The 23,269-nt window shown below is 37.8% G+C and overlaps 2 protein-coding genes across 3 annotated transcripts; both read left to right on the top strand.

Moving 5' to 3' along the window:
* The first annotated feature begins 3,315 nt into the window (after window positions 1-3,315).
* On the top strand, window positions 3,316-7,358 carry LOC127957139 (spidroin-1). The gene is made up of 9 exons (XM_052555533.1): window positions 3,316-3,715; window positions 4,425-4,583; window positions 4,735-4,823; window positions 4,965-5,056; window positions 5,694-5,751; window positions 5,879-5,931; window positions 6,074-6,145; window positions 6,247-6,367; window positions 6,523-7,358. Exons 1-9 carry the CDS (start codon window positions 3,628-3,630, stop codon window positions 6,997-6,999), a joined length of 1,209 nt encoding a protein of 402 aa, XP_052411493.1. The 5' UTR covers window positions 3,316-3,627; the 3' UTR covers window positions 7,000-7,358.
* Window positions 7,359-10,205: 2,847 nt separating this feature from the next.
* LOC127957436 (U2 snRNP-associated SURP motif-containing protein) lies at window positions 10,206-23,109 on the top strand. 2 transcript variants are annotated; one of them, XM_052555971.1, is made up of 24 exons: window positions 10,206-10,309; window positions 12,371-12,457; window positions 12,533-12,644; window positions 13,058-13,167; window positions 13,320-13,390; window positions 13,653-13,747; window positions 13,833-13,897; window positions 14,049-14,214; window positions 14,325-14,530; window positions 15,937-15,980; window positions 16,748-16,852; window positions 17,562-17,628; window positions 17,741-17,907; window positions 18,047-18,209; window positions 18,307-18,386; window positions 18,918-19,005; window positions 19,116-19,244; window positions 19,335-19,530; window positions 19,718-19,795; window positions 20,188-20,221; window positions 20,515-20,659; window positions 20,766-20,876; window positions 21,168-21,358; window positions 22,628-23,109. In XM_052555971.1, the coding sequence occupies exons 2-24, from the start codon at window positions 12,380-12,382 to the stop codon at window positions 22,752-22,754; spliced, it is 2,628 nt and encodes an 875-aa protein (XP_052411931.1). In that variant the 5' UTR covers window positions 10,206-10,309; window positions 12,371-12,379; the 3' UTR covers window positions 22,755-23,109. The 2 variants fall into 2 exon arrangements, with proteins under 2 accessions (XP_052411931.1, XP_052411930.1); XM_052555970.1 differs by lacking the exon at window positions 10,206-10,309 and adding an exon at window positions 12,191-12,214.
* Window positions 23,110-23,269: the final 160 nt, after the last annotated feature.

Genomic DNA, 23,269 nt, shown 5'->3' with positions numbered 1-23,269 from the left:
ACGCAGACGGAGGCAGGGAGGGGAAGGGCTACTATTGGAAAGGGGCGGGGATTGGCTCAACGCTAAGTACGGCAGGTATCTTGTAAAGTTAAACCAAGAGAATTCCTTTATGTTTTGCCTTTTATTTTAATATAGGTAAACCACTATATTTTTATTTGTCATAGGGAATTTTTATGTGAAGAGCGAAGAATGGATAGCGATTTTAAACACTTTAAAAATCTATTGAAAGTCATACTTGAGGCGTTTTTTATTTTTTATTTTTATTTTAAGATGGTTGTTGAGTGATACAGGTTAGAAAGAAGGTTTCATGACTTTCCTTTTAGGGCGTGTCTTTTCTTCTTTCATGTGGCGCCCGCCCGGGTTTTCAGTAGTGGTTGGTGTGGCACAGAAAAACGGGCCATGTGCCCTGAGCTCAGTGGCGAACCCTGGGGGATGAATGGGGAAAAATTAACATTTACATTTTATCCAAAGCAGCTTACAAATGAGGACAATGGAAGCAATCAACATCAACAAAAGAGCAATGATATACAAGTGCTATTACAAGTCTCAGTTAGCTTAACGCAGTACTCATAGCAAGTTTATTTTTATTTTTTTTATTATATTATAAAAAAAAACCAGAATAGAAAACGAATACAGCAAGCTAGTGTTGAGGCCTTTTTTGCTTTTGTTAATTGCATAATAAAAAATAAAAAAATAAAACGAAATACTTTTTTTTAAGAAAACAATCAGTAAATTAATAAAGTGTAATCTGAAATTGACTTTTTTAAAAGAATAGAATTAGATTAGAGAGTGCTAGAGTTAGAGGGTCAAAAAAGATGGAAGAGATGTGTTTTTAGCCGATTCTAGAAGGTGGTTGAGGATTTAGCTGCTCGGACTGAGTTGGGCGGGTCATTCCATCAGGAGGGAACATTTAATTTAAAGTCTGTGAAAGTGATTTTGTGCCTCTTTTGGGATGGCACAATAAAGTGACATTCACTTGCAGAATGCAAGCTTCTAAGAGGGCACATAAGTATGAAGTAATGCATTTAGGTAAAGGAGTGCAGAGCCAGTGCTGGTTTTGTAGGCAAACATTAATTAATGGAATGAGAGGTAGAGTTGAGTGTCATCAGCACAGCAGGGATATGAAAAGCCATGTTTCTGAATGACAGAATCTAGTGATGCCATGTAGACAGAGAAGAGAAGTGGTCCAAGAACTGAGCCCTGAGGCACCCCAGTAGTTAGATTTTGCGACTTGGACACCTTATATATCTCCAAGATTCCTTGAAGGACCTGTCTGAGAGGTAAGACTCAAACCACTGGAGTGTGGTTCCTGAGATGCCCTTTGCCAATAGGGTTGACAGGAGGATCTAGTGGTTAACCATGTCAAAAGCAGCATACAGGTCCAGCAAGATAAGTATTGAAGATTTGGAATGGTCTAAGTGCTTCAACAACTTCAACAACAGCAAGGCAGTCTTGGTTGAATTTCCACTTCTGAAAACAGACTGATTGCTGTCGAGGAGGTTGTTCTGTGTGAGAAAGGCAGAGATTTGGTTGAAAACAGCTCGTTCAAGTGTTTTTGCAATGAATGGCAAAACCGGTCTGTAGTTCTCTAAAAGAGATGGGTTAAGGGTAGGTTTCTTAAGTAATGGGGTTATACGATGCTGTCTAAATGCTTAGGGGAAAACACCAGTGTGAAGGGATGAGTTAATGATGTGAGTGAAGGTACAACTGCAGGAGAAATGGCTTGAAGGAGATGAGATGGAATAGGATCAAGCAGACAAGTAGTAGGATGATTTTGAATGGATGAGTTTGGAGACTTCTGCCTTAGAGAGTGAAGAGAAGGATAAGAACCGGTGTATTGTACTTGTTCAAATAATATAGAAATACTCGCTACTAATAATAATAATCCTCGTCAAGGGTCAGTGGAGAGTTGATACCCTTCCTAATTGAAGCTTAAAACCCATCGCTGGATGCCAAAATAAAATGTTGGGTGTCTTAAAAAGTATGCACACTAGGAAGCTATAAATAATAGGTATTTTATATATATATCAGTTGGTTAACAATAAATACTGAGCTACTGTTCAAACTGAGTATTTCTAGTTGTGTTTATGTTTTAGAGTATTGTATGAATGGAAAAACTCTAATGAACTTTTTAATAAAACATAAAACTGAAGAAAAGCCATTGTTTTTTTTAACCCTCAGGCCTCAAGCATCCTTCGCAGCTCTTTGTTTCTCATTCGAGGTCAAATTTGTGCGTGATGGTCTCAGTTTTGATCCTTTGTTTTTGTTTTGTTTTTAATAAATGTCATATCAGTCTTCGATAAAGTAAAAACTATTTCACTATTTTATTAATTTATGTAGTTTTTTTGTGATTTTTGGTGTTTTTTATTTATTTTTGTGTGCATGAGAGAGAGAGAGAGAGAGAGTTTTATGTGTGTTTGATCTGCATTGTGCTGGATTTATTGGACAAATAAAAAAATTTAAAAAGCTTTGTATGTTAGTATTTCCCATTTATTTCCTATGGGAGAAATTAAGGAGTTAAAAAAAGATCAACCACTTAACTTTGTTTGTCCTCTGTTTTATACATTTTAAATATAGTGTGTTCAGGTGGCAAACTTAAGGAAAAATTAAGGAAACAATAAAAAAAGAAAGAGTTTGTCCAAATTTGTCCAGAAGGATTTTTATGTAGCCTAAAATATGCTTTGTTTTATGTTATATTTAAAATTCATTTTACTTCAGTAAAAATATAATTGCAATAAGTTCAGACAGCCAAAACCTAAAAATATGGTGACTTTGGTGCCATCTGGTGCCATCTGATGGAATAAAAATATAAAAATGTCAAACATTTTAATGTCATAGTAGTACTCAATGGCTTTTTTGTGGGTTTGTGTGGGGGGTTGTTTTACACATTCAGAATGTTGTATAGGCTCAAACCTTTATTTATGTGTGTTTGATCTGCATTGGACAAACAATAATAATAATAATTCTTTCAAGTATTCACCATTCATTTTTTATGACAAATTAAGGAGGTTTTTTTTTTTTCAACCACTTAACTTTGTTGAATCGAGTCCTCTTTTTGTGTGTGTACAGGTTGCAAACTTACAAAACTTACGTAAAGAACCGCTCAGGAAACCATTTGAAAAAAAAAAAAAAAGATTTTGCCCAAATTTGTCCCGAATGATGATTGAGGGTTAAATTGGAACATTTGTGGTGAGAAATGAAATTTTTAATAACTGTAGTAACTGAAGAATAAAACATGTTTTGTGATTATGATAAACAGAATAAATGAGGGAGGAACAGTGAAGAATTGAATTCCTGCCGCTGGCTATGTTTGTAATGACCAGCCTACAGGATCAGACACACACACAGCGCTATTTTGGGGCTCTTGTCACATTGGTTTGGTCTTCAGATTCCTAGCGCTGCTGGGCTCGGTCACGCTGCTAGGACTCACCACTCACTTTATCGACACAAATGAACACCAAGAAGGAGCCTTGAAACCGAGTCAATTAAAAAAAGTTTCATAGTTCGTCTCGTCATTAGCGTTTCTGCTTTGACATACCTTTGGAAGTTATCGAGTGTAAATACTTGGGTGTTTTCGAGACACGACGCTTCTGAAACTCTGCGTGCGTAAAGACGTTGGAAGACGAAATGGGGGAGAATGATATTCAAATGGAGAGTACAGAGCAAATGCAGGAGCCTCACGCTTCAAGCTCGGACAAAATCGACTTGTCATTAGGTTAGTAATTGCGAGGGGAGACATCAACTTAAAGTCATTGAGATTTGGATGAGTTGGCAGGAACTGTCGGTTTCGCTTCTGTGTTGACGTGTAGAGAAACAGCGGTCAGCTGTCACATACATCCAACAGCTGTCGACCGACCTGCTCGTGCACACACACCATTTACCTTGAGTTTAGCATTATAATAAATGACTGAAATAATATATGACTGTGAATGGGGGAAAAAAATGAAGCAACAGTTAAAGTATAATAAAACCTTCATCCATCTGTACTGTAGCCACATTGTGACTAGCAGCAGTCATCCAGCCACATTAATAACACAGACCTTCATTGTTAAGTCAACAAATGTAAAAAAAAAAAAAAAAAAAGGTTGATACTTTTCATGTATTTTTGTTGTTGTTGTTGTGGTTGTTTTGTCAGTTTGTCATGCATATCTGGTATATTGAGGGGGGTTCTGAACAGAAAACCCACCCACCCATCAGATAAACAAAATACATTTATGGCATAAGGAGCCTTAATATGCTGCAAATGACTATTGAAGCCTTTCCCTATTTAGCCTTTCCCTTTCCCTATTTACTCGAACAAGTATATCCAAATATTATCTAATATATCAATCATATCATTAATCGTTAAAATGAATGATTGCTCTTTTATTGGCCATTTTAAAATAAACCAGAGGTATAAAACTTTGTTCCTTATGTTTTCACAGACGACATTATAAAGCTGAATAAGAAGGAACAGAAGGCAAACAGAGCTGCCAACAGAGCTAAAACTAAACGTGCTGTTAACAGGAACAACGTCTTGAAGAAACTCGACCAGGTTCCACCGCAGCAGAGAGGACTCCGACGAGGAGCGCAGCAGTACCAAGGCAAGCATTTGATACTTAACCCTCTCTTATCTCCTGCATTTATACAGCTGATACATTTGGACTTTTTGGCTTATGACTTCTTCCTGATCTGTTTTAAAAGGTAAAAATGCTTCATAAAGACTTGAGTTCCTCATAGAGGTTTGTCTCACAGGGCCTGGCAGGGTGAGAGGTTTAAGAAGACAAAGAGGATCCGAAAGGGGCATGATGTCGAGAAGGGATTCACTAAATGCCGCTTCCACGGTATCAATCATTGTTTTGTTTCTGGTTCTGAAATAAGGTTAAGTAATTGAAGCACAGATTACTTTTTAATTTCATTCTTAATTTAACACTTTGCATAATGAGATTTTTATTTTTCAACAATGTTTCTACTGTTCATCATAGACTAGTGAACAGTCTGATCAGACCACATTCACATCGAGGGGCACATTCAGAGGACGTGGAAGAGGTAGAGGAAGAGGAGGCGGACTGAGCAGGTTCTACCGTCTTTTTTAAAATATGCTATAATACTAGTAATAATCAACAGAAGTAGTGAAGTTGGACACAGGGACTCATGAGAACTGGTTTTCAAGGGAAATAGTCTTCCAATTTATAGCCCAGTCTCTTTGTAGAGATTCTATTTGTAGCCATAATATCTGCATAAATATAAAACTGAAAGTCACAGATGCAGAAGATAGAAGTAATAGAAAACATTTCCATGCAGCTGCAGCTATATTAAAATAGAAAACTGATATTTTCAATAGTAATTGCAGTAATATTATTATTTTAGATAATAATATTTGACAATATTAAATTTTTTCTGTATTTTTGATCAATTGAATACAGCCTTGGTGAGGATAAGAGACTGGATGATTTCAAAATCATAAAAAAATGAATATATAAAATACAACAGAATGATAAATGGGGAAAAAAGATGTGTTGGGTGACGTCTCTGTTGCTCATTTTTGTCAGACTACAGAAAATAGGTTCCTGTTGACCCATTACATTATGGGTTGTGAAATAAAATAAAAAAATCTTCTTATAAATAACATTAAACCTTTTAGAAATAGAGCCATAATCCCTTCATAGCACAGTCTGCAGTTCAAAATAATAGTTTGTTTGCTGTTGTTGTAGGGGTGCATTTTCAGCAAGAGGACAAAGGGGTGGAAGACCATTTGTATCAGACAGAGGGGTAAGAAGGACAATCTTTATTAATAAATATAAAACACATTCACATTATACAAAACATATACACAGATTGGCCTTCCTGTTAATATATTTCAGACCTTCACTTCTGTGTCCTTTGTTTGTTACTATAGTTTTCCGCTACAAAAAGGGCTGAGAAACTACAAAAGTATCAGACAATAAGAAAGTGAGTTTTAGTTACATAAGAAGATGACTCTTTATTCCAAAACATAATCTTGAGGTGTGTAAAATAATAGTCTTTGCTCGTGTTCTCTCTCTGTGTTTGACACAAATACACACACACACACACACATACACACACACTGAAGTCGAAGAACAGCACCATCTGGCTCTACGCTCACAGTTTCCCTGCCAAATGCAAAATCTGCACCTGTCGCTGTGTGAGTAAATGAACCTTCTCACTTCCCTCTCATCCACTGGTTATACATTTCTCTTCGTTTATCTTTTCTTTGTCTCTCTCTCGCTCTTTTCAATCCATCAGGAAGACATCTAATCAGACTAGGAGGGGTGGGGCAGTGTTAAGAGGCAGATCATCTAGAGCCAGTGCTTCTTCACTTCAGGGGATTCCTCTGCAATTTAACTACAAAGCAACTACTAACCAGGTGAGGTGGGGGAATCAATTATGGGGGGGGGGGGGGTTATTGCATTTTATTAGCCTTCAGTGTGACATCAAAATTGTATTTTTTTTTTTGTAATCTTGGATGATTAAACATAACTCTACAGCTTTTAGAGGCTCTGTTTTTATTTTGTTCTGTAGACTGCCGTATACCTTAATGACCGTTTCACTGACCTGAGGTTAAGAGGGCAAGGACGAGGCCAGGGAAGAGGTGGTGGAAGAGGAAGAGGAGCTGTTGGAGGAGGTGGAAGAGGTGGAGGAAGAGGAAACATTGTTGGGGGTGGACGAAGTAGAGGACAAGGAAACATAGGAGGTGAAAGAGGAAGAGGAAGAGGAAACTTTATGGAGGGTGGCAGAGGAAGAGGAAACATGGGGGGTGGCAGAGGAAGAGGAAGAGGAAACATTATGGGGGGTGGCAGAGGAAGAGGAAGAGGAAACATTATGGGGGGTGGCAGAGGAAGAGGAAACATTATGGAGGGTGGCAGAGGAAGAGAAAATATTATGGGGGGTGGCAGAGGCAGAGGAAGAGGTGGGGTTGGTGTGGCAAGAGGAGGAAGAGGCTTGAGAAGAGGGAGGGGAGGATCAAGAGGAGCCGATCGAACAGTAACTCTTCAGTAATTAGAATTACAACCATACAGTTTTATGAAGTAATAGTGTTTACTGGAAAATGCATAATTTTTGGCACAATTTTTCCATTTTGTTTCATCACTGTTAACTGTAATGTTGTCATTCAACTAAATATTTGTAACATTTCTGGCTGTGGGATAAGGGGGTTTTATTGCAGTGTATGCACACAAAAAAAATTCCTTTTTAAAAGAAAATGTAAATTATTGATTGTTATATGATTTTAATAATTTTTAGGGAAAAAATGTAAAAGTACCTCATACAGTGTAAATACTGTACTGACATTAGAAGGTAAACTCAGTGATAACAACGGAATCCTATACTTTAAACAAAATGTAAAAAAAAAAAAATATATATATATATATATATATATATATATATATATATATATATATATATATATATATATATATTTATCAGAAGTTGTTTACATTTGATATCATCATATCAATAAACACCAAAGATTTAATTTTTTTGAAGAATTATCTTGTGATGTCTGTCTGGTCTGTTTATTTGGACATGCTGCTTAAAGAGATAGTTTACTCTAAAATTCATAAAATCTATGCTTTTACACAAAAATTGGAGTCTTTGGCTACTTTAGTGGATATTGAGACATTGTTATGCCATGTCTAAGTGCTATTCACCAATTTCCAATATAAAAACTGGCTATTTATTAACACATTTACATGTATGCATTTAGCAGATGCTTCTATCCAAAGTGACTTACAGTGCATTCAGGCTATACTGTTTTCTTTTTTTAATCAGTATCTAATTTAACACATAAAGTGTATTCCAGATGTTTCATTATTCCTGATGTTTCTTTTTAAGATGTTTCCTTTTTATCTAATTAAAAAAGATCAACAAATTTTTAATGAAAAATGATAACTGTTCTCATGTTGTTAGTCACTTTGATCAATTTAGTGAGAAAATAAGAGCACAAACATGATCAAGTGTTAACAATGGATGTATTCTATGATGTTATGTCATAGCAGTTGTTTTGTCCTATGATGTTATCAAAATTAACATCAGGTTGAAGGCCTCATATAAGCTAACAGTAAATTCTTCACTTTGCTATGACTAACCTTGAAGACTATTCATTTTGTTGCCATAGTTACTATAGTTAAACAATGGTAACCACAAATTAACCATGTTTTTGCTACACTAACCATAGTTTAACCATGGTATTTGTAGTAAAACTGGTAATCAGTATGCAAAAAAAAAAAACTTTTGCTTCAATAACACCATGGTTTATTTTCGTAAGGGTCATTAAACGGTTGCTCCACCCCAAAATGAAAATTTTGTCATTAATCAGCTTACAAAAAGTGTTCCCGTTGCTTCATATAACCCAGATTGCACATCTGATGGCAGATGGAGTATTCTGACCGACTTTTCTTACCTTTTATGGACCTTGACAATGTTATTTAATTGGCAGTCTATGGGACAGTCTCAGCTTCCAGGTTTTCAAAGACGAACAGAGCTTTTACGTGTTTAGAACGAAATGGGGGTAAGTGATTAATGACAAAATTTTCATTTAAGGGTGGAGTATCCCTTTAATACAAGCTCCAGTTAAATCATCCCAACACTCCTCCAGACCAAACTAACCCATCTCTCTGTTCCCAGCTCTATCTGCTCTCTGACAGATAGACAACAGCTAGTGAGAAATGGTGAATGCACTTCCAATACCTGCACCATCAGCACTGGCGCTCCTCAGGGGTGTGTGCTCTCCCCACTGCTCTTCTCCCTGAACACCAACAACTGCACCTTTAAAGACCCCTAAGTCAAACTGCTGAACTTTGCGGATGACACAACAGTCAAGTCAAGTCAAGTCACCTTTATTTATATAGCGCTTTAAACAAAAAAGATTGCGTCAAAGCAACTGAACAACATTAATTAGGAAAACAGTGTGTCAATAATGCAAAATGACAGTTAAAGGCAGTTGATCAATGAATTCAGTGATGTCATCATCTCAGTTCAGTTTAAATAGTATTTGTGCAATCATTTGCAATCAAGACAACGATATCGCTGTAAATTAAGTGTCCCCAACTAAACAAGCCCAAGGCGACAGCGGCATGGAACCAAAACTCCATCGGTGACAGAATGGAGAAAAAACTGGATCCGGGTGACTGCAGTGACCCTCTGATCTGGATACAGACTGGATCTGGTGCCTACGGTGAATTTGGAATAAGAGAGAAACAGACTAATATTAGCGTAGATGCCATTCCTTCTAATGATGTAGCAAGTACATCGAGTGTTATGGGCAGTGTTCCCGGTTCCGGTTTACCTAATTAACGCAGCATAAAAATCCTTTAACTGATTTGGATATTAGAAGCATATTAGTGTGTTATGTGTAAGCCAGGTTAAAGAGATGGGTCTTTAATCTAAATTTAAATTGCAAGAATGTATCTACCTCCCAAACAATGTTAGGTAGATTTTTCCAGAGTTTAGGCACTAAATAGGAGCTGCTGAAACAGTCCGCCACTGAATCCATCCTCTGCACTTCTATAACTGTCTGGTTCAGCTCAGCTACCAAATTTGACCATAATAGATTGCACAGTATAGTCCGGACTGCTGAGCAAATCACTGGTACAAATCCCTACTTGAACTGCACTATTCCAGATTAAGTAAAAGAGATGGTAAAATCATTCTGGACCCCTCAGATCCAGCACACTCTGTTGCTGTCTGGTCAATGCTACAGAGCATTGAGCACCAAAACATCCATCCAGTTTCTTCCCTCAGGCAATCCATGTCATGAACAGTTAAAAGTTCTCCCCAATGTGCAATACCCAACTATCTATACTAATATGTATTACATGTATGTTAGTGACTTAATATATCTTACAATCTACCCACATTTCCTTGCATAATGTGTCTAAAAGCACTGTACATACAGTTTAATGTATTTTGTCTATTGTTTTTTTTTTTTACATATTTTTTTTTTTTTACTAATTTTTATTTATGTTATCTGTATCTTGTCACTTGTCAACCTGTCTGGAAGCTTCTGTCACCAAGAAAAATACCTTGTGTGTAAGCAAACTCGGCAGTAAAGCCCTTTCTGATTCTGGTCTTTTATATCAATGCTTTATTAATTTAGCCAGGCAAACATACAACTATTGGACAAGTGACTGGAGTGGAGACTCTCCTCTCAAGCATCGAGGAATCCGCAGCAGTCGCAGAATGAGCCGTTTTGAGCTCTGATTGGTGTTTATCACGCGACGTCACTTTTCCGCTATTTCCATTTCTAGTATTTTCAAAATGGCGGATTAACAACATACGAACGGTTTCGTTTTTGCAACGCAAGAGCTGTGTAAGTCGCTATATAGATTGTTTACAGATGTGCAACTGGTTGCACCATCAGATATGTCTTCATTGCGTCCTCCAGCGGCGTTAACACAGTTGACAGCAAAAGGCTGTCTGAGGTTTGAACGAGGTCAGGAGGACCAGAGACGTTAGCCCCGCACGCTAACCTAACGCAACGTACACACACAGGCGGTCTGTTTCAGCATGAGCTGCACACATAGACACAGCCCTTTCGGGGGTCTGTCGGCGCCCCTGATGCTCACGAATGCAGTCTAGGCAGTTAACTAGGTTTGGAGACAGTCGTAGACATAGTTCTGGAGACATTACCACCAGCAGGTCTATGAGTATTAAAATATATCGTTATAACTTTATACAGTAGTGGCCAAAAGTTTTGGCAGTGACATACATTTTGTGTTTTTTGCAAAGTTTGCTGCTTAAGCTGTTGTGGTGTCCATTCACATTGTTTCTAGATTATTGTGTAGAGTGATCAGATGCATTTTAAATAATTGTTAAAAGCTTAATTTACCAAAAAAAAATTTTTTGTTGTTGGTCCTGACAGAAAGTGACCAGTATACATTAATTGACTAATCATATCAGCAGTACATGTGAAAGTGTGAATGAGTACTAGTCAGGTGAAATCACTATCATACTAAATAGATTGTAAGAGCAGACTGATGGTGGGAAGAAGACTTTCCAATCATTGTGTTCTTGTTAGAAATGGTTTCCTCCAAAGAAACCGGTGCAGCCATCAGGGCTTTGCATCAGAATGGCCTCATATGCGAGGACATTGTTACAAAGAATATTGTCTGTATCATCAAGAATTCAAGGAGAGAGGTTTTCAGGACATCCCAGAGTGTCCAGCAATCTCCAGCAGTGAAGAGCTTGCTCAGGAATGGCAGCAGGTTGGTGTGAGAGCATCTGCACGCACAACGAGGCCAAGACATTTGGACAACGAAAATCGATTGTTCAGAGAAGAAGAGGTGAACTTTACCATGAGTTCTGTGTTGTGCCAACAGTAAAGCATCCTGATACCATCCATGTGTAGGGTTGCTTTTCAACCAAGGGAGTGGGCTCTCATAATTCTGCCCAAAAACACTGCCATGAATAAAGAATGATAAAGAATCAAAACATCCTGCAAGATTGACTTCTTCCAGCGATCCATGAGCAATCTGGTGATGATCCGTGCATCTTCCAGCGTGATGGAGCACCATTTCACAAAGCAAGAGTGAAAAAGAAGTGGCTCAAAGATCATTATTTTGAAAGTTTGTATCTGTGGCCAGGCAACTCCCTGGATTTCAATCCTAGAGAGAACCTGTGGTCATTCCTCTAAAGACGAGTGGACAAGCAGAAGACCACAAATGTGATCAACTCTGAGAACTAATAAGAAGCTAATATCCAGCATGCCAGAGTGAATTGCATGGCTTATGAAGAACAAGGGTCAACACTGTAAATATTGACTCAATATATTTTTGTGCCAATAAAAGCCTTTATAACTTATGATACGCTTATAATTGTTTTTTTTTTCTTCAGTATACCATAGAAACGTAGAAAAATAATCTACAAATCCTGAAGCAGTATACTTTGCAAAACCCCAAATGTATGTCACTGTCAAAACATTTGGCCATGATTGTACAGCCAGTACATGTAGTCGTGCTGTGAATTTGATACAAACAAGGTGTTTACAGGATATGTGGACCACTGTCTTATTGTGCAGTCAGATGTGGACATAACAGGGCTGATGTTGTAAATACAGTATCTTTCAAAGCTGCTTTGCATCTTCAAAGTCCTGCATCCTGCTGTCCTCAGTCTTGGTCTAGATCAAGACATGCAAAAAGGGCTTTTTACGAGTGTTAGATTGTTCTTATTCTCAGAGCTCTTGTCATTAAGTGAAGTACTTTGTGATATGTGTCAGGTATGCATGGTCCTGTCCCACAGACTAGATGTTTTTGAGTAGCTGCTTCTTAAATGTATTATATGTAGTCCCCCAATCATGAAAATATGATTACATGATCGTATAAACCACACTGCTGCAGTGATCTAAGGGCAGTACATTTCTGCTGTGTTTTAGAAAGTTGACATGGCAGACAAAAAAGGGAAATCTGTGGGGGTGAAGAAGACGCTGACAAAAAGAGAGCAAGAGGAAATGAAGAGAAAGGTAAGCACTTTGAGATGCCCAAGATTATTTTGTGTTCTTGTCTTATACAACATTTCTCTGTCTCACCGTTTCCAGGAGGAAGAGAAAGCTGCTGAAGTCTTTGAGGAATTTATAGCTGCTTTTGACACTAATGACAAAAGTGTAGTGAAGACATTTGTACGAGGAGGCATTGTAAATGCAACTAAAGGTAAGTTTTTGTGCTTTTCTTATAGTATATATTCATATTTTTAATTAGCCTTTATTATATTCAGTTTTATATTGGCTTTGCACTTTTTATCTAGTATTAATATTTTATTTCAGCTCTTTTTCAACTAGTTTTAGTTACAGTAACAAAACTGATCTGGTCTTTGTGTGGTGTTTAAGCACTTGTGTTTCCAGATCTCTGTAGTTTGACACAATAAACCAGTCTGGTTACTGATTTGCTGTAGCACTAAAGCTGACTTTATTGAAAAGTGCAATGCTTATGTTGCTTGCAGGAAACAGTTTAGAATTTGAATTGTGGGCTGCTATACTGTAAACTATAAATATAAGCTGTTAGATGATAAATAGAGGAAGGAGCGAGTTATGATTGCATTTTTTTTGTTGTTGTTCATCTCTCAGAGGAAGAAGCTGCAGAGGTGAAGAAGAGCAAACTCTACAGACCCGCCTCTAAATTCACTTCTCCACCTCAGAATACCTCACCTGTTCAACCTGCAGAAGGCAAAAAAACTGTAAGTGACCTTCCTTCTTCTGTAGTCAGATGAGCTTAATATCTTTTGAAGAGGTTAGACTGGGTTAGAAAGAACATGATGAGAAGACCGGCATAGATGAATCCCAAAATACATTAATTAGTCTTAACTCTTTTCTTGTTTTTTCATTCTAGACTGTTAAAAAGAAAGTGGAGGAGAAGAGGAAGAAGAGTAATCTGGAGCTCTTTAAAGAGGAATTAAAACAGTCAGTGTTTCCCTCAAAATTCACTTCATTTGTTTTCTGAATGCATGTTATTGATTTTATTGTGACGGAATCATCCTTGTATATTTTCAGCAATCAAAAACTGATGGATAGAGTTTCGGCAAATATATATATATAATAATAATTTTTCTGTTTCACTCAGACATATGTAACAATACGGAAAAAAAAAGAACTGCCCTCCATTTCACAGTGAGAAAATGTGTTCGAAAAAAAGTGTTCTGTCTTTGTTCAATCTGTCATTCAGAATACAGGAGGAAAGAGAGGAGCGATATAAAAAGAAGAAAGGTGACTCTGGAGGAGTGTACCCAGATCTGGATTTACCTCTGACTCGACGATCAAGTAAGTCTGACAAACTCACACCGAACATTTCACTTTGGAAACCCAGTGGAAGCCTAAAAAATCTTTTTACATATTGTGTTTGTAGTATTTGATGATGATCCTGTAGTACCAAACACAACAAACCTGTACATCGGCTGCATCAACCCCAAGGTGAGAAGAGGCCACAGTGTTATGACCTGCTGATTGCTGTATAATCCATGGAAAAATCTGGCCAACAGACTGCTTAACATTGACTATATGGCACTCTTGTAATTACAGTATGTTTAGACTCTGATCTATTAAAGTTTGATTGTCTCAATAGATGACAGAGGAGATGCTCTGTAAGGAGTTTGGGAAATACGGTCCTCTGGCCAGTGTGAAGATCATGTGGCCTCGCACTGAAGAAGAGAGAACAAGAGTCACCAACCGAGGTTTTGTTGCTTTTATGACACGGAAAGATGCAGAGCGTGCTTTGGCCGCACTGGATGGTGAGGCGTCCTCAATCCGCAAACCAGTGTAAATGAAATATTTCACTGCCGTCTGTTCAAAGACACACTTAGTTGGACTCTATTGACATTTGAGCTCTGGTGTTTTGCAGGTAAAACAGTAATGGGTTTTGAAATGAAGCTAGGTTGGGGGAAGGCAGTACGTATTCCTCCACAGCCTCTGTACACCCCCATCGGGGTGCTGAAGACCACTGCCCCCCCTCCACCATCTGGACTGCCGTTCAACGCCCAACCCAGAGACCGCTTTAGAAATGACTTCACCAAACCACACAGCCGCTCGCAGGAAGACTTCTACAAGGTAACCACATGCACTGCCTCCTGGTGTAGTAGAGTATGGTTTGTCAAGGTATTTATAAAAGGAACATTTTCTGCTGGCAAGGTATTTGGAGAACATGAAGCACTACAAACGTTCACTTTAGCAAATAAAAATAGAAGGAAAATGAAAGGAATGATTACTGATCACTAATTTTAGGTTGAAATAAAAAAAAAGAGAATTAAAATTTAATAAAGACACAAATTTTGGAATCTGAATCAAATGTTTTGTTGATTTTCTCTACGCATCAGAAGTTTGGGGATGGCTTTTTAATGTTTTTAAATGTTTTTAGGCTGCATTCCTTTGATCGAAAACACACTATAACAGTAATATTGTGAAATATTATTACTATTAAAAACATTTTCTATTTGTAATTGATGCTTAATATATTTGCAGAAACTTGATAATTTTTTTCAGTCAGGATTCTTCAATAAATAGAAAGTTCAAAAAGTCAATTTATTTAAAATAGAAATCTTCTTAATTGTAATATTATCTAATGCATCCTTACTGAACTTAATTAGTTTGTCTTTAAAAAAAATGTACTGACCCCAAACTTTTGAATAATAGTGTATATTCAATTTATAGAAATGTGATTGAGTCAACCTTTAGCTGACTCTGAGAAATTTGGTTGTTTCATTGTTTGATGAATGTTTAAAGGTCAAGTCGTGGAAACACTTTAAAATAATTTGAGTAGGTTGATTTGATGCGAGATGGGAGTCAAAAGCAGGTGAAACCACAAAACTGTACAGAAACACAATGGGATAATTGGTCAGTTTGAAGTTGTGTAATGTTCATTAGCCTGGGTGGGGGCATCCTGTGTAACGAGACATTTCATTCCTACCAACCTCTTTGTTTATTTAACACTTTCAGATTCTGTTAAGATTAATTGGCTGGTCTCTCCATATCACTTTTTGATTAGTATGTCAGAAGTGAATGCCCAAACATGTCAAATCCAATCCCTCCAAGTCTTAAAGCTATAGCAATAATTCAATACAATATTTAATTCAAATAAGATTATTTGGATTTAATACAAAATTGTTACCCAAATATTAAATTACATAGTACTTTCACATCACAGATAATTTGGGAATTGTATCTTTATAAGGACTTTTATTTTAGATTTATTTATTTATCTGGTTTAGATTTATAAGCTTTAAGCTGGAATAAAATATGAAGCCAGAGAGTTTAGAGCAAGAAAAGTTTCTATATACACAGAATGTCCCTCAGACAGAGCAAGAAGCCGCGGTGAGATGAACTCGTCTGTTTGCGGAGCATGTTTCCAGAGGTGTAACTGCTGCTGCTGATATTAATCATGAATATTCTGCAGTTTGTTTAAATATAAACTCACTGTATTTTTGTATCTTCATCATTTGGTTTGACGTCATGAACAGACTCTGTCCGAGGCCGTAGTGACAGTGGTAATCCCCACAGAAAGGTACACATTCTCTGTCCATTTATTAAAACACCATTGCTACTGAAACACACACACATACACACCCACCTGTAGTCTGACACCTAATCACAACTGTTAATTCATAATATTGGTCCTGGGGACCCCCCCTTCCCCAGACTATGCACATTTTCAATGTCTTTGTTATCTGACACACTCGGTTCAGTTCATGAAACCTGCTCCTAAGGAGCCGATGATCTGATTCAGGTGTGTTAAATGAAGGAGACATGTAAAATGTGAAGAGCGGGGGATCTCCAGGACCAGGATTAAGGACCCCACTGGGTTAGTTCATCAGAAAGATACTGTAAGACATCATTGATCTTAGATCGTACCCAAGGAACCAGATACATATAATATACATAGCTTGAGGTTACCCACCTTTAGCAACATCAGCAAGTTCTATAGTCTGTTAATACAGTTGCGGTAAATAATTTTATACGCAGTGATTGCTACTGTGAAAACACGTAGAACACCACACAGTAGCCTTTTTCTAACAATAGGAGCTAACATTGTACTAAAACACACTCCCTTAACGGTCTCATAGGGCCATGGTAACATCAGAAAAGCAATCTTATTTGGAGTGGACAGAAAATACAGAGCAAAATACAAGTTTCAATCTGCCAGACAGTGAAAATGAAAGAAGAAAAAGATAGAAATGACATGGTAAGGCTTTAGGGATTATTATGGAGTTGTGGAGAAAAGAAAAGAGTGCCCTTGTTCATTCTCTCATCCATCTCTTTTGTGGCTGATAGGAACCTGCTGGGCTTGATACACAGAATGATTGAGTTTGTGGTAAGAGAGGGACCCATGTTTGAGGCCATCATCATGAGCAGAGAAAAGAACAACCCTGACTTCAGGTATGTGAACTGTATTCTGCTCGTGACAGAATATTGGAACCATTAAAATTCATAGCTTGCTCAACATGAAATAGAAATGTTGTTGGTAACATTGTAAATAATTCATGTCAGACCTCAACCTTCAGTTTTACAGAATTTTCACACAGTACTGTACATCACAATATGGAAGATTTATTGCTACTTGTTACATTGTGATTTCTGGTAGAAAATAAATATGAGAAAATAAACATTCCCAAATTAATCATTTGCAATATGATAAAGGGTGGATTTTAATTTCACACCTCCACACCTTAAAATTACATTTCTGTAATTTACTCGCCTGCTTCTCCTTAACCAGAAAAACTTTATTTTTACTTCATAAAAAGAGACATTATGTGGTATGTTCGCATTTCTATTTGTTTCATACAACGTGAATGTAACCTGCATAACACCTAAGTCTAAGCCAAATTTTATTAAGGCTCAGACATGTTTTCTCTCAATTGTACAATTTAAATATTATGAACATATTTAACTTTTAAGAGAACCAATTACATTTGTGGTGTAGTCCCCCACCATTCACTTTTGCGGCATGGGAAAGAGCAAAGTCACCATTCTGTTAAAAGTCTCTTTTGTCAATTATCCAGGTTTAGAATATGAGGGTGAGCAAATATGTAGTAAAATATTTTAAGACTTTTGAATGTCATATGTAACTGTCCGGCTATTGTTGCAGGTTTTTATTTGATAATAAGAGTCAGGAGCATGTGTACTACAGATGGAAACTCTACTCCATTCTACAGGTAAACGATCCACAGCCTTTCATGGCTAGACACAGTCTTATTCTCAAAAAGAAATGTAATTTTCACATCTATATGAAACCTGTTAAACATTTCTCTGTGTCTCTTCTCTCAGGGAGAGAACCCAAATAAATGGAGAACGTCATCTTTCAGAATGTTCCGGGGCGGCTCTCTGTGGAAGCCACCTCTGCTTAACCCGTATCTCCATGGTGATGAGGAACCAGAAGAGAGCTCCTTCCCTTCTCAAGAGGAAGAGCCAAAGAAAGGGCACCTGAAGGCAGAGTAAACATGTGTTCCTCTCCGACAGAAATAGATGTTGTAGGACGTTGATGAAATGCACATAGACCTGTGATGTTTGGGTGCCCACATATGTTTGGTTCTGTGATGTATGCACATATTGACTGTGTTTGTTGTGTCTCAGGCACAGAGAGAGGTTGGAGGCCTTGCTAAGAGGGCTGACTCCTCGCAGGGATGAGATCGCTGATGCCATGCTATTCTGCCTGGAGAGAGCGGAGGCTGCTGAGGAGGTCGTCTCCTGCATCACTGAAGCTCTGTCTATAGAACACACACCACTGCAGAAGAAGGTACATGTACCATTACAGTTACAGTAGAAAGTAGGAGTTCACAAATCACAACTAGAGTTTGTTGCATAGCTCTTCTTTTGTCTCCTGTATATTGCAGATTGCCAGACTCTACCTAATATCTGACATCCTCTACAACTCATGTGCCAAAGTTGCAAATGCGTCATACTACCGCAAATTGTGAGTGGGTTGTGCAACATTTTTATTTGATGTTTTTCTTGATTGTATTTGTACTTTTATTTGTGTCTTTGAAATTGTTTTCCATTAATTTTTTTTAAACCTGCAGCAATGACATGATCGTCACGTGAATTGTATATATACATATATATATATATATATATATATATATATATATATATATATATAGTAAAAAATTATTTTCTAAATGCGTTTTATTGATCTTATCATGAATTCATCCATACATGTTCAATTTAAAAAATGTTTTTGGACTTTGAATAATCTGGTAAATCTGGTGAAATGACTCCCAATTCTCCAATCTCATGATCTTTTATAAGATCTACTGCAATCTCATGTTCAGATCTGTCTCTATTCAATCAATAAAAACTAAATTTAGTCCCCACCCTACAATTTTTCTTTTTGATAGCCTGTGCCACAATACAGAAAAAGATCTGTCGCCACTGCAGAAAAATTGAAAACCTTCGATGTTGCCTCTGATGAACTCTCTTTCTGTTTTGTCCTGCTGTGTAATAGTTTTGAGACAAAGCTGCCACAGATATTTGGAGACATCAGTGAAGCGTATCGGAACATCCAGGCCCGGCTCCAGGCAGAGCAGTTTAAGGTGGGCACAGTCTGTTCTAGCATGTCATCTGTCTTGAGCTCCTCCCCTGCAGAGATCTTTGATCACACTCCCCGTCTAAATTTCTCTCTTTCAATTCTCTCTATCTGCAGCAAAGAGTCATGGGATGTTTTCGTGCGTGGGAAGACTGGGCAGTTTATCCAGACTCTTTCCTGATCCAACTGCAGAATATATTCCTGGGGCTTATTAAACCTGGAGAGGAAGTCATTGACAGAGCAGAGGTGAGCTGTGGCAAAGAGATAAAAAAAAAACTATAAATTATATATGCTCTGTAAAGTAGTACTAAATTAATTTACCTACCTGTTCTCTAGCCCAAATCTCCTGATTTAGATGGGGTGCCATTGGATGGTATTCCTCTAGAGAGAGGGGAAATTGATGGTGCACCCCTTGATGACCTCGATGGATCACCTTTGACCTGGGATCCATCCTCTATAGATGGCGTCCCGGTTGACGATATAGACGGTGTTCCCCTAGGAAACCAAATAGATGATATTGATGGTGTGCCATGTAGGTAGAAGGGCATTGAGGTTGTAGGGAGTTTCTTGTTTTTATTATAACGTTAATGCTATTTGTAGTCTTTTTCCTAAACTGAACACAGTGGAAGTGTTAAAAAACACATTCAATATGGATTTTGTTATATTGGTTTTATTGATTACACATATTTCCTCTTTGTGCTTGTTTTTGTCTGATCCAGTTGATGATGGCTCAGATAAGACTTTACCTACTGTTGCACTGTCTAAATGGGAGAAGGTGGAAGATTCCGAATCCTCAGGTACAATCACAACATGAGTAGTAATACATGACTCTTTTGTAGAGATGAGTTGAGCAACAGTCCAGGGCATTTAAGAGAGAGAGAGAGATTTAAGGAGTTAAACAGGACAGATTGTCAAGAAGGAAATATCTAGTACTAGAATACTCTATTTCTGCAATCCTTCATTTAAACAAAATTGGCTAATTTACTTCTTTTACAGATATCAATGACATCTATTTCTCTGTTTTTAAGTATAGGTTGAATACATTTCATTTTTGCCATCTTTCCGTGAGTTGTATTAGTGATCGTTGTGAAAATACATCTTTTGTATGTATTCAGAGGGACACTGTGTATATTCCTTTCAACTGCTGCGTCCTGCCGTAAACTTTAAACTGTTCTTATCATCCTTTCAGCCAAGAATGACTCGGACACAGAGGTGAACTCAAGGTAAGACTGCTGGATGTTGTTGATTTTATTCATTGTTCTCTGTGATGAGCTGGTGATTTAGTTTTATCACATGATACATGACTGGAGCATTTCAACAGCCTCATCAAATCACATGCTTTCTTTTACTATTTTATTTATAAGGACTATCACCTAAAAATAATATTTACGTGGACATGTGTACGTTGGCTAAGTTTTTTTTTTTTTTGGTGAATCCAAGCTATAAACATGAATTGTAAACAGGAAATATTAAAAAATAGAAAATTCTTTCCTCAATGTTTCCCTTTGGCATGCAGTGGCCCGAAGGAAAACAATGGTAACTCAGATCAGAGCAGCGATGAGGCTGACAGCCCCAGCAGGTATGAAGGGGTGGAGTTTAAGAGTTCTCTGAAAAACTTTGAACTGTCTGAAAGCAAAAGGACACGCCTCCGAGAACTTGAGGTTAGTCATCACTCTTGCTCTCTCTCCCACACACTTACAGACAGACATGGCACTAAAACTAACTGTGTTGCCTGGTAATATAAAAGTGCGGTTATGCATATTGCAGGTGAAGGTGATGAATTTCCAGGATGAGTTGGAGTCGGGTAAGAGACAGAGGAAGTCCAGTATGACTCTCCAACAGCAAGTTCAACACTACAGAAACAGACTGCTACAGAAGGTACTATACACAGCAACTCAACAAAGAATTACACAATATGCAGATTGTGGCTGATTGGTCAGTATGCATTCCAGTTGTGCTAAATGATACAAAACAACTGGTCACCACCAAGACATGCTTTTGGCTGGTAAATATTCTAAATTGACCTGTATATCAGCAAAAGTGTATGTGTGTTATTTATGCCTGCTGTCTCATAAGCACAGAATTCTGGTAGAAAATGTTTCACTTCTGGTAAACGGTAAACTCACTTATTTATGTCTTTTGTTTTTCTTTTGGTCACTGTTTCCTTAGGAGTTTGACAAGGACGACCAGGAAAAGACAGACAAATATTCACAAAAAACGAAAGACCGGTCCAAAAAAGACGAGAGGAGAGATAAAGGGGAGGAGAGGAGTAAAGCAAGGGATAAAGAAAAAAGTAGAAAGAGTGAGGACAGAGAAAGGAGTAGAGGACGGAGTCGAGACAAAGAAGAGAGGAGAGAGAGGTATGCACTCATGTCACACACACACACACACACACACACACACAGTTTATTACATCCCATTATCATTCAAAAACAGTTATTCCCAATACCTTGACCAAGCACAATGCATCAAGTTTTCAGCGACAAGTCATTTGTCTTTTCACTAAAATCCCACAACACTTAGCAGCCAATCAGAACAGAGAATACAGTTCAAATGTTTGGGGTTTGTAAGATTTGTATTTGTATTTTTTCTTAAAATCCCACATCCTCTCTTCAGGTCATTTTGACCTGAAACTGACTTTCAATTGAAAAAAGAAAAATCAAGTGTTATGGTATTATAGTATATTTAAATGTTGCTGTCACGTGATCCTTCAGAAATAATTATAATATGCTTATTAGACTGATAATTTTGCTCAGCAAAATGTATTAATGTTGAAAACAGTTGTGCTGCTTGATATTTTTGTGGAAACCGTGGTTTTTCAGAATTCTTTGATGAATAGAAAGTTAAAAACAACATTTTGTTAAAATCAAACATTAGTAATGTCTTTTCCATCATTTTTGTTCAATTTAATGAAACCTTGCTGAATAAAAGTATAGCTCTCTTTAAAACCTTCCTGCCTTCAGACTTTTGAACGGTGTTATGATTGACATACAATATAGACCATATGTAGCTCCCCCTTTTCAGCGTACATGAATGTACTGTATAGTTTCCCAGTCTACTGACATTTGACATCTGCTTTGAGCATTAAATTCAACAGCTGTGCTAGAGTTCGAGGACCAACTTCGAAGTGTGAACTGACATAAAGCCACGTATGGTGACTCATACTCCAAATTCGTGCTCTGCATTTGTCCCGTCCAAACACACACACCATGAACACAAATCTGGAGCAGTGGGCAGCCATTTATGCTGCAGCACCCGGGGAGCAGTTGGGGGTTTGGTGCCTTGTTCAAGGGGCACCTCAGTCATGGGATTGCCGGCCTGAGACTCGAACCCACAACCTTAGGGCTAGGAGTCAGACTCTCTAACCATTAGGCCATGACTTCCTCATGGCTGCATACTTGTCTCTCTAGCACATAAGGTCTATACAAGCGGTTACCCAGCACAGCGCTACAGAAAGAGAAGCCAGCTGACTCTAGAAATATCCTGATGCTTGTGGTCACAGCTACTTGAATTATGACTGACTTGCTTGTCACTTTGTGTTGTTCTTGGTCATGTTGCCATAATAAGGGTAGCTGTGTGTAGATTTTACCACTCAGTTTATCCTCTGTCACTCTTTGTCTTCCATGAAGAACAAGATCCCGATCCCCACGCAAGTCAAAACGCTCTCGATCACCATCACCACAGCACAAATCTTGGAGGTCATCGTCCCGATCACCACATCACTCGCACAAAAAGAGCAAGAAGAGCAAACACTGAACTCTGACCCTTCAAACCCTGTGACCTCTGCAGTCATCTCGTAACAGCCTGATAGAGCCTACGGATGGACTGCTTTCGTCATGCACATCGACATGTTTTTATTCCACAGGTCTGGCTGATTTACAGCTGTTCAGTTGTTTCCAGAACGGTCCTCAGTTTGGCTGCTGCGATCACAACCCTGGGCTTGGCTGAGTTTTTCTAAGAAGTGTGAACTTGTACAGATCTTCTTTTTGTTTTGTAAACCGTTTTATTTGTGTTTTACTCTTGGTTTAAATCCGGTGTTTAAAGAAAAATGCTGCAAGATTGCCCCCTCCACCTCCAGACTTTCCAATAAAAACTGTTGTGGAAGGAAAAATGTGTCTTTTGAATATAATCGAAGGAGTTAAAAGTTTTCACAAAGCAGCTGTTAAACACTGATGAATATTTAAATGCTTTACAGTAACTTCTAATTATTTTGTTCATAGGAGGCTCAGAATAAAACTGCTAAAACTAGTTAATTTGTAAGATCTTTTTCA

Source organism: Carassius gibelio, chromosome B5, assembly GCF_023724105.1.
Source record: "Carassius gibelio isolate Cgi1373 ecotype wild population from Czech Republic chromosome B5, carGib1.2-hapl.c, whole genome shotgun sequence".
NCBI lineage: Eukaryota > Metazoa > Chordata > Actinopteri > Cypriniformes > Cyprinidae > Carassius > Carassius gibelio.
This window is presented reverse-complemented; position numbering and strand designations above follow the sequence as displayed.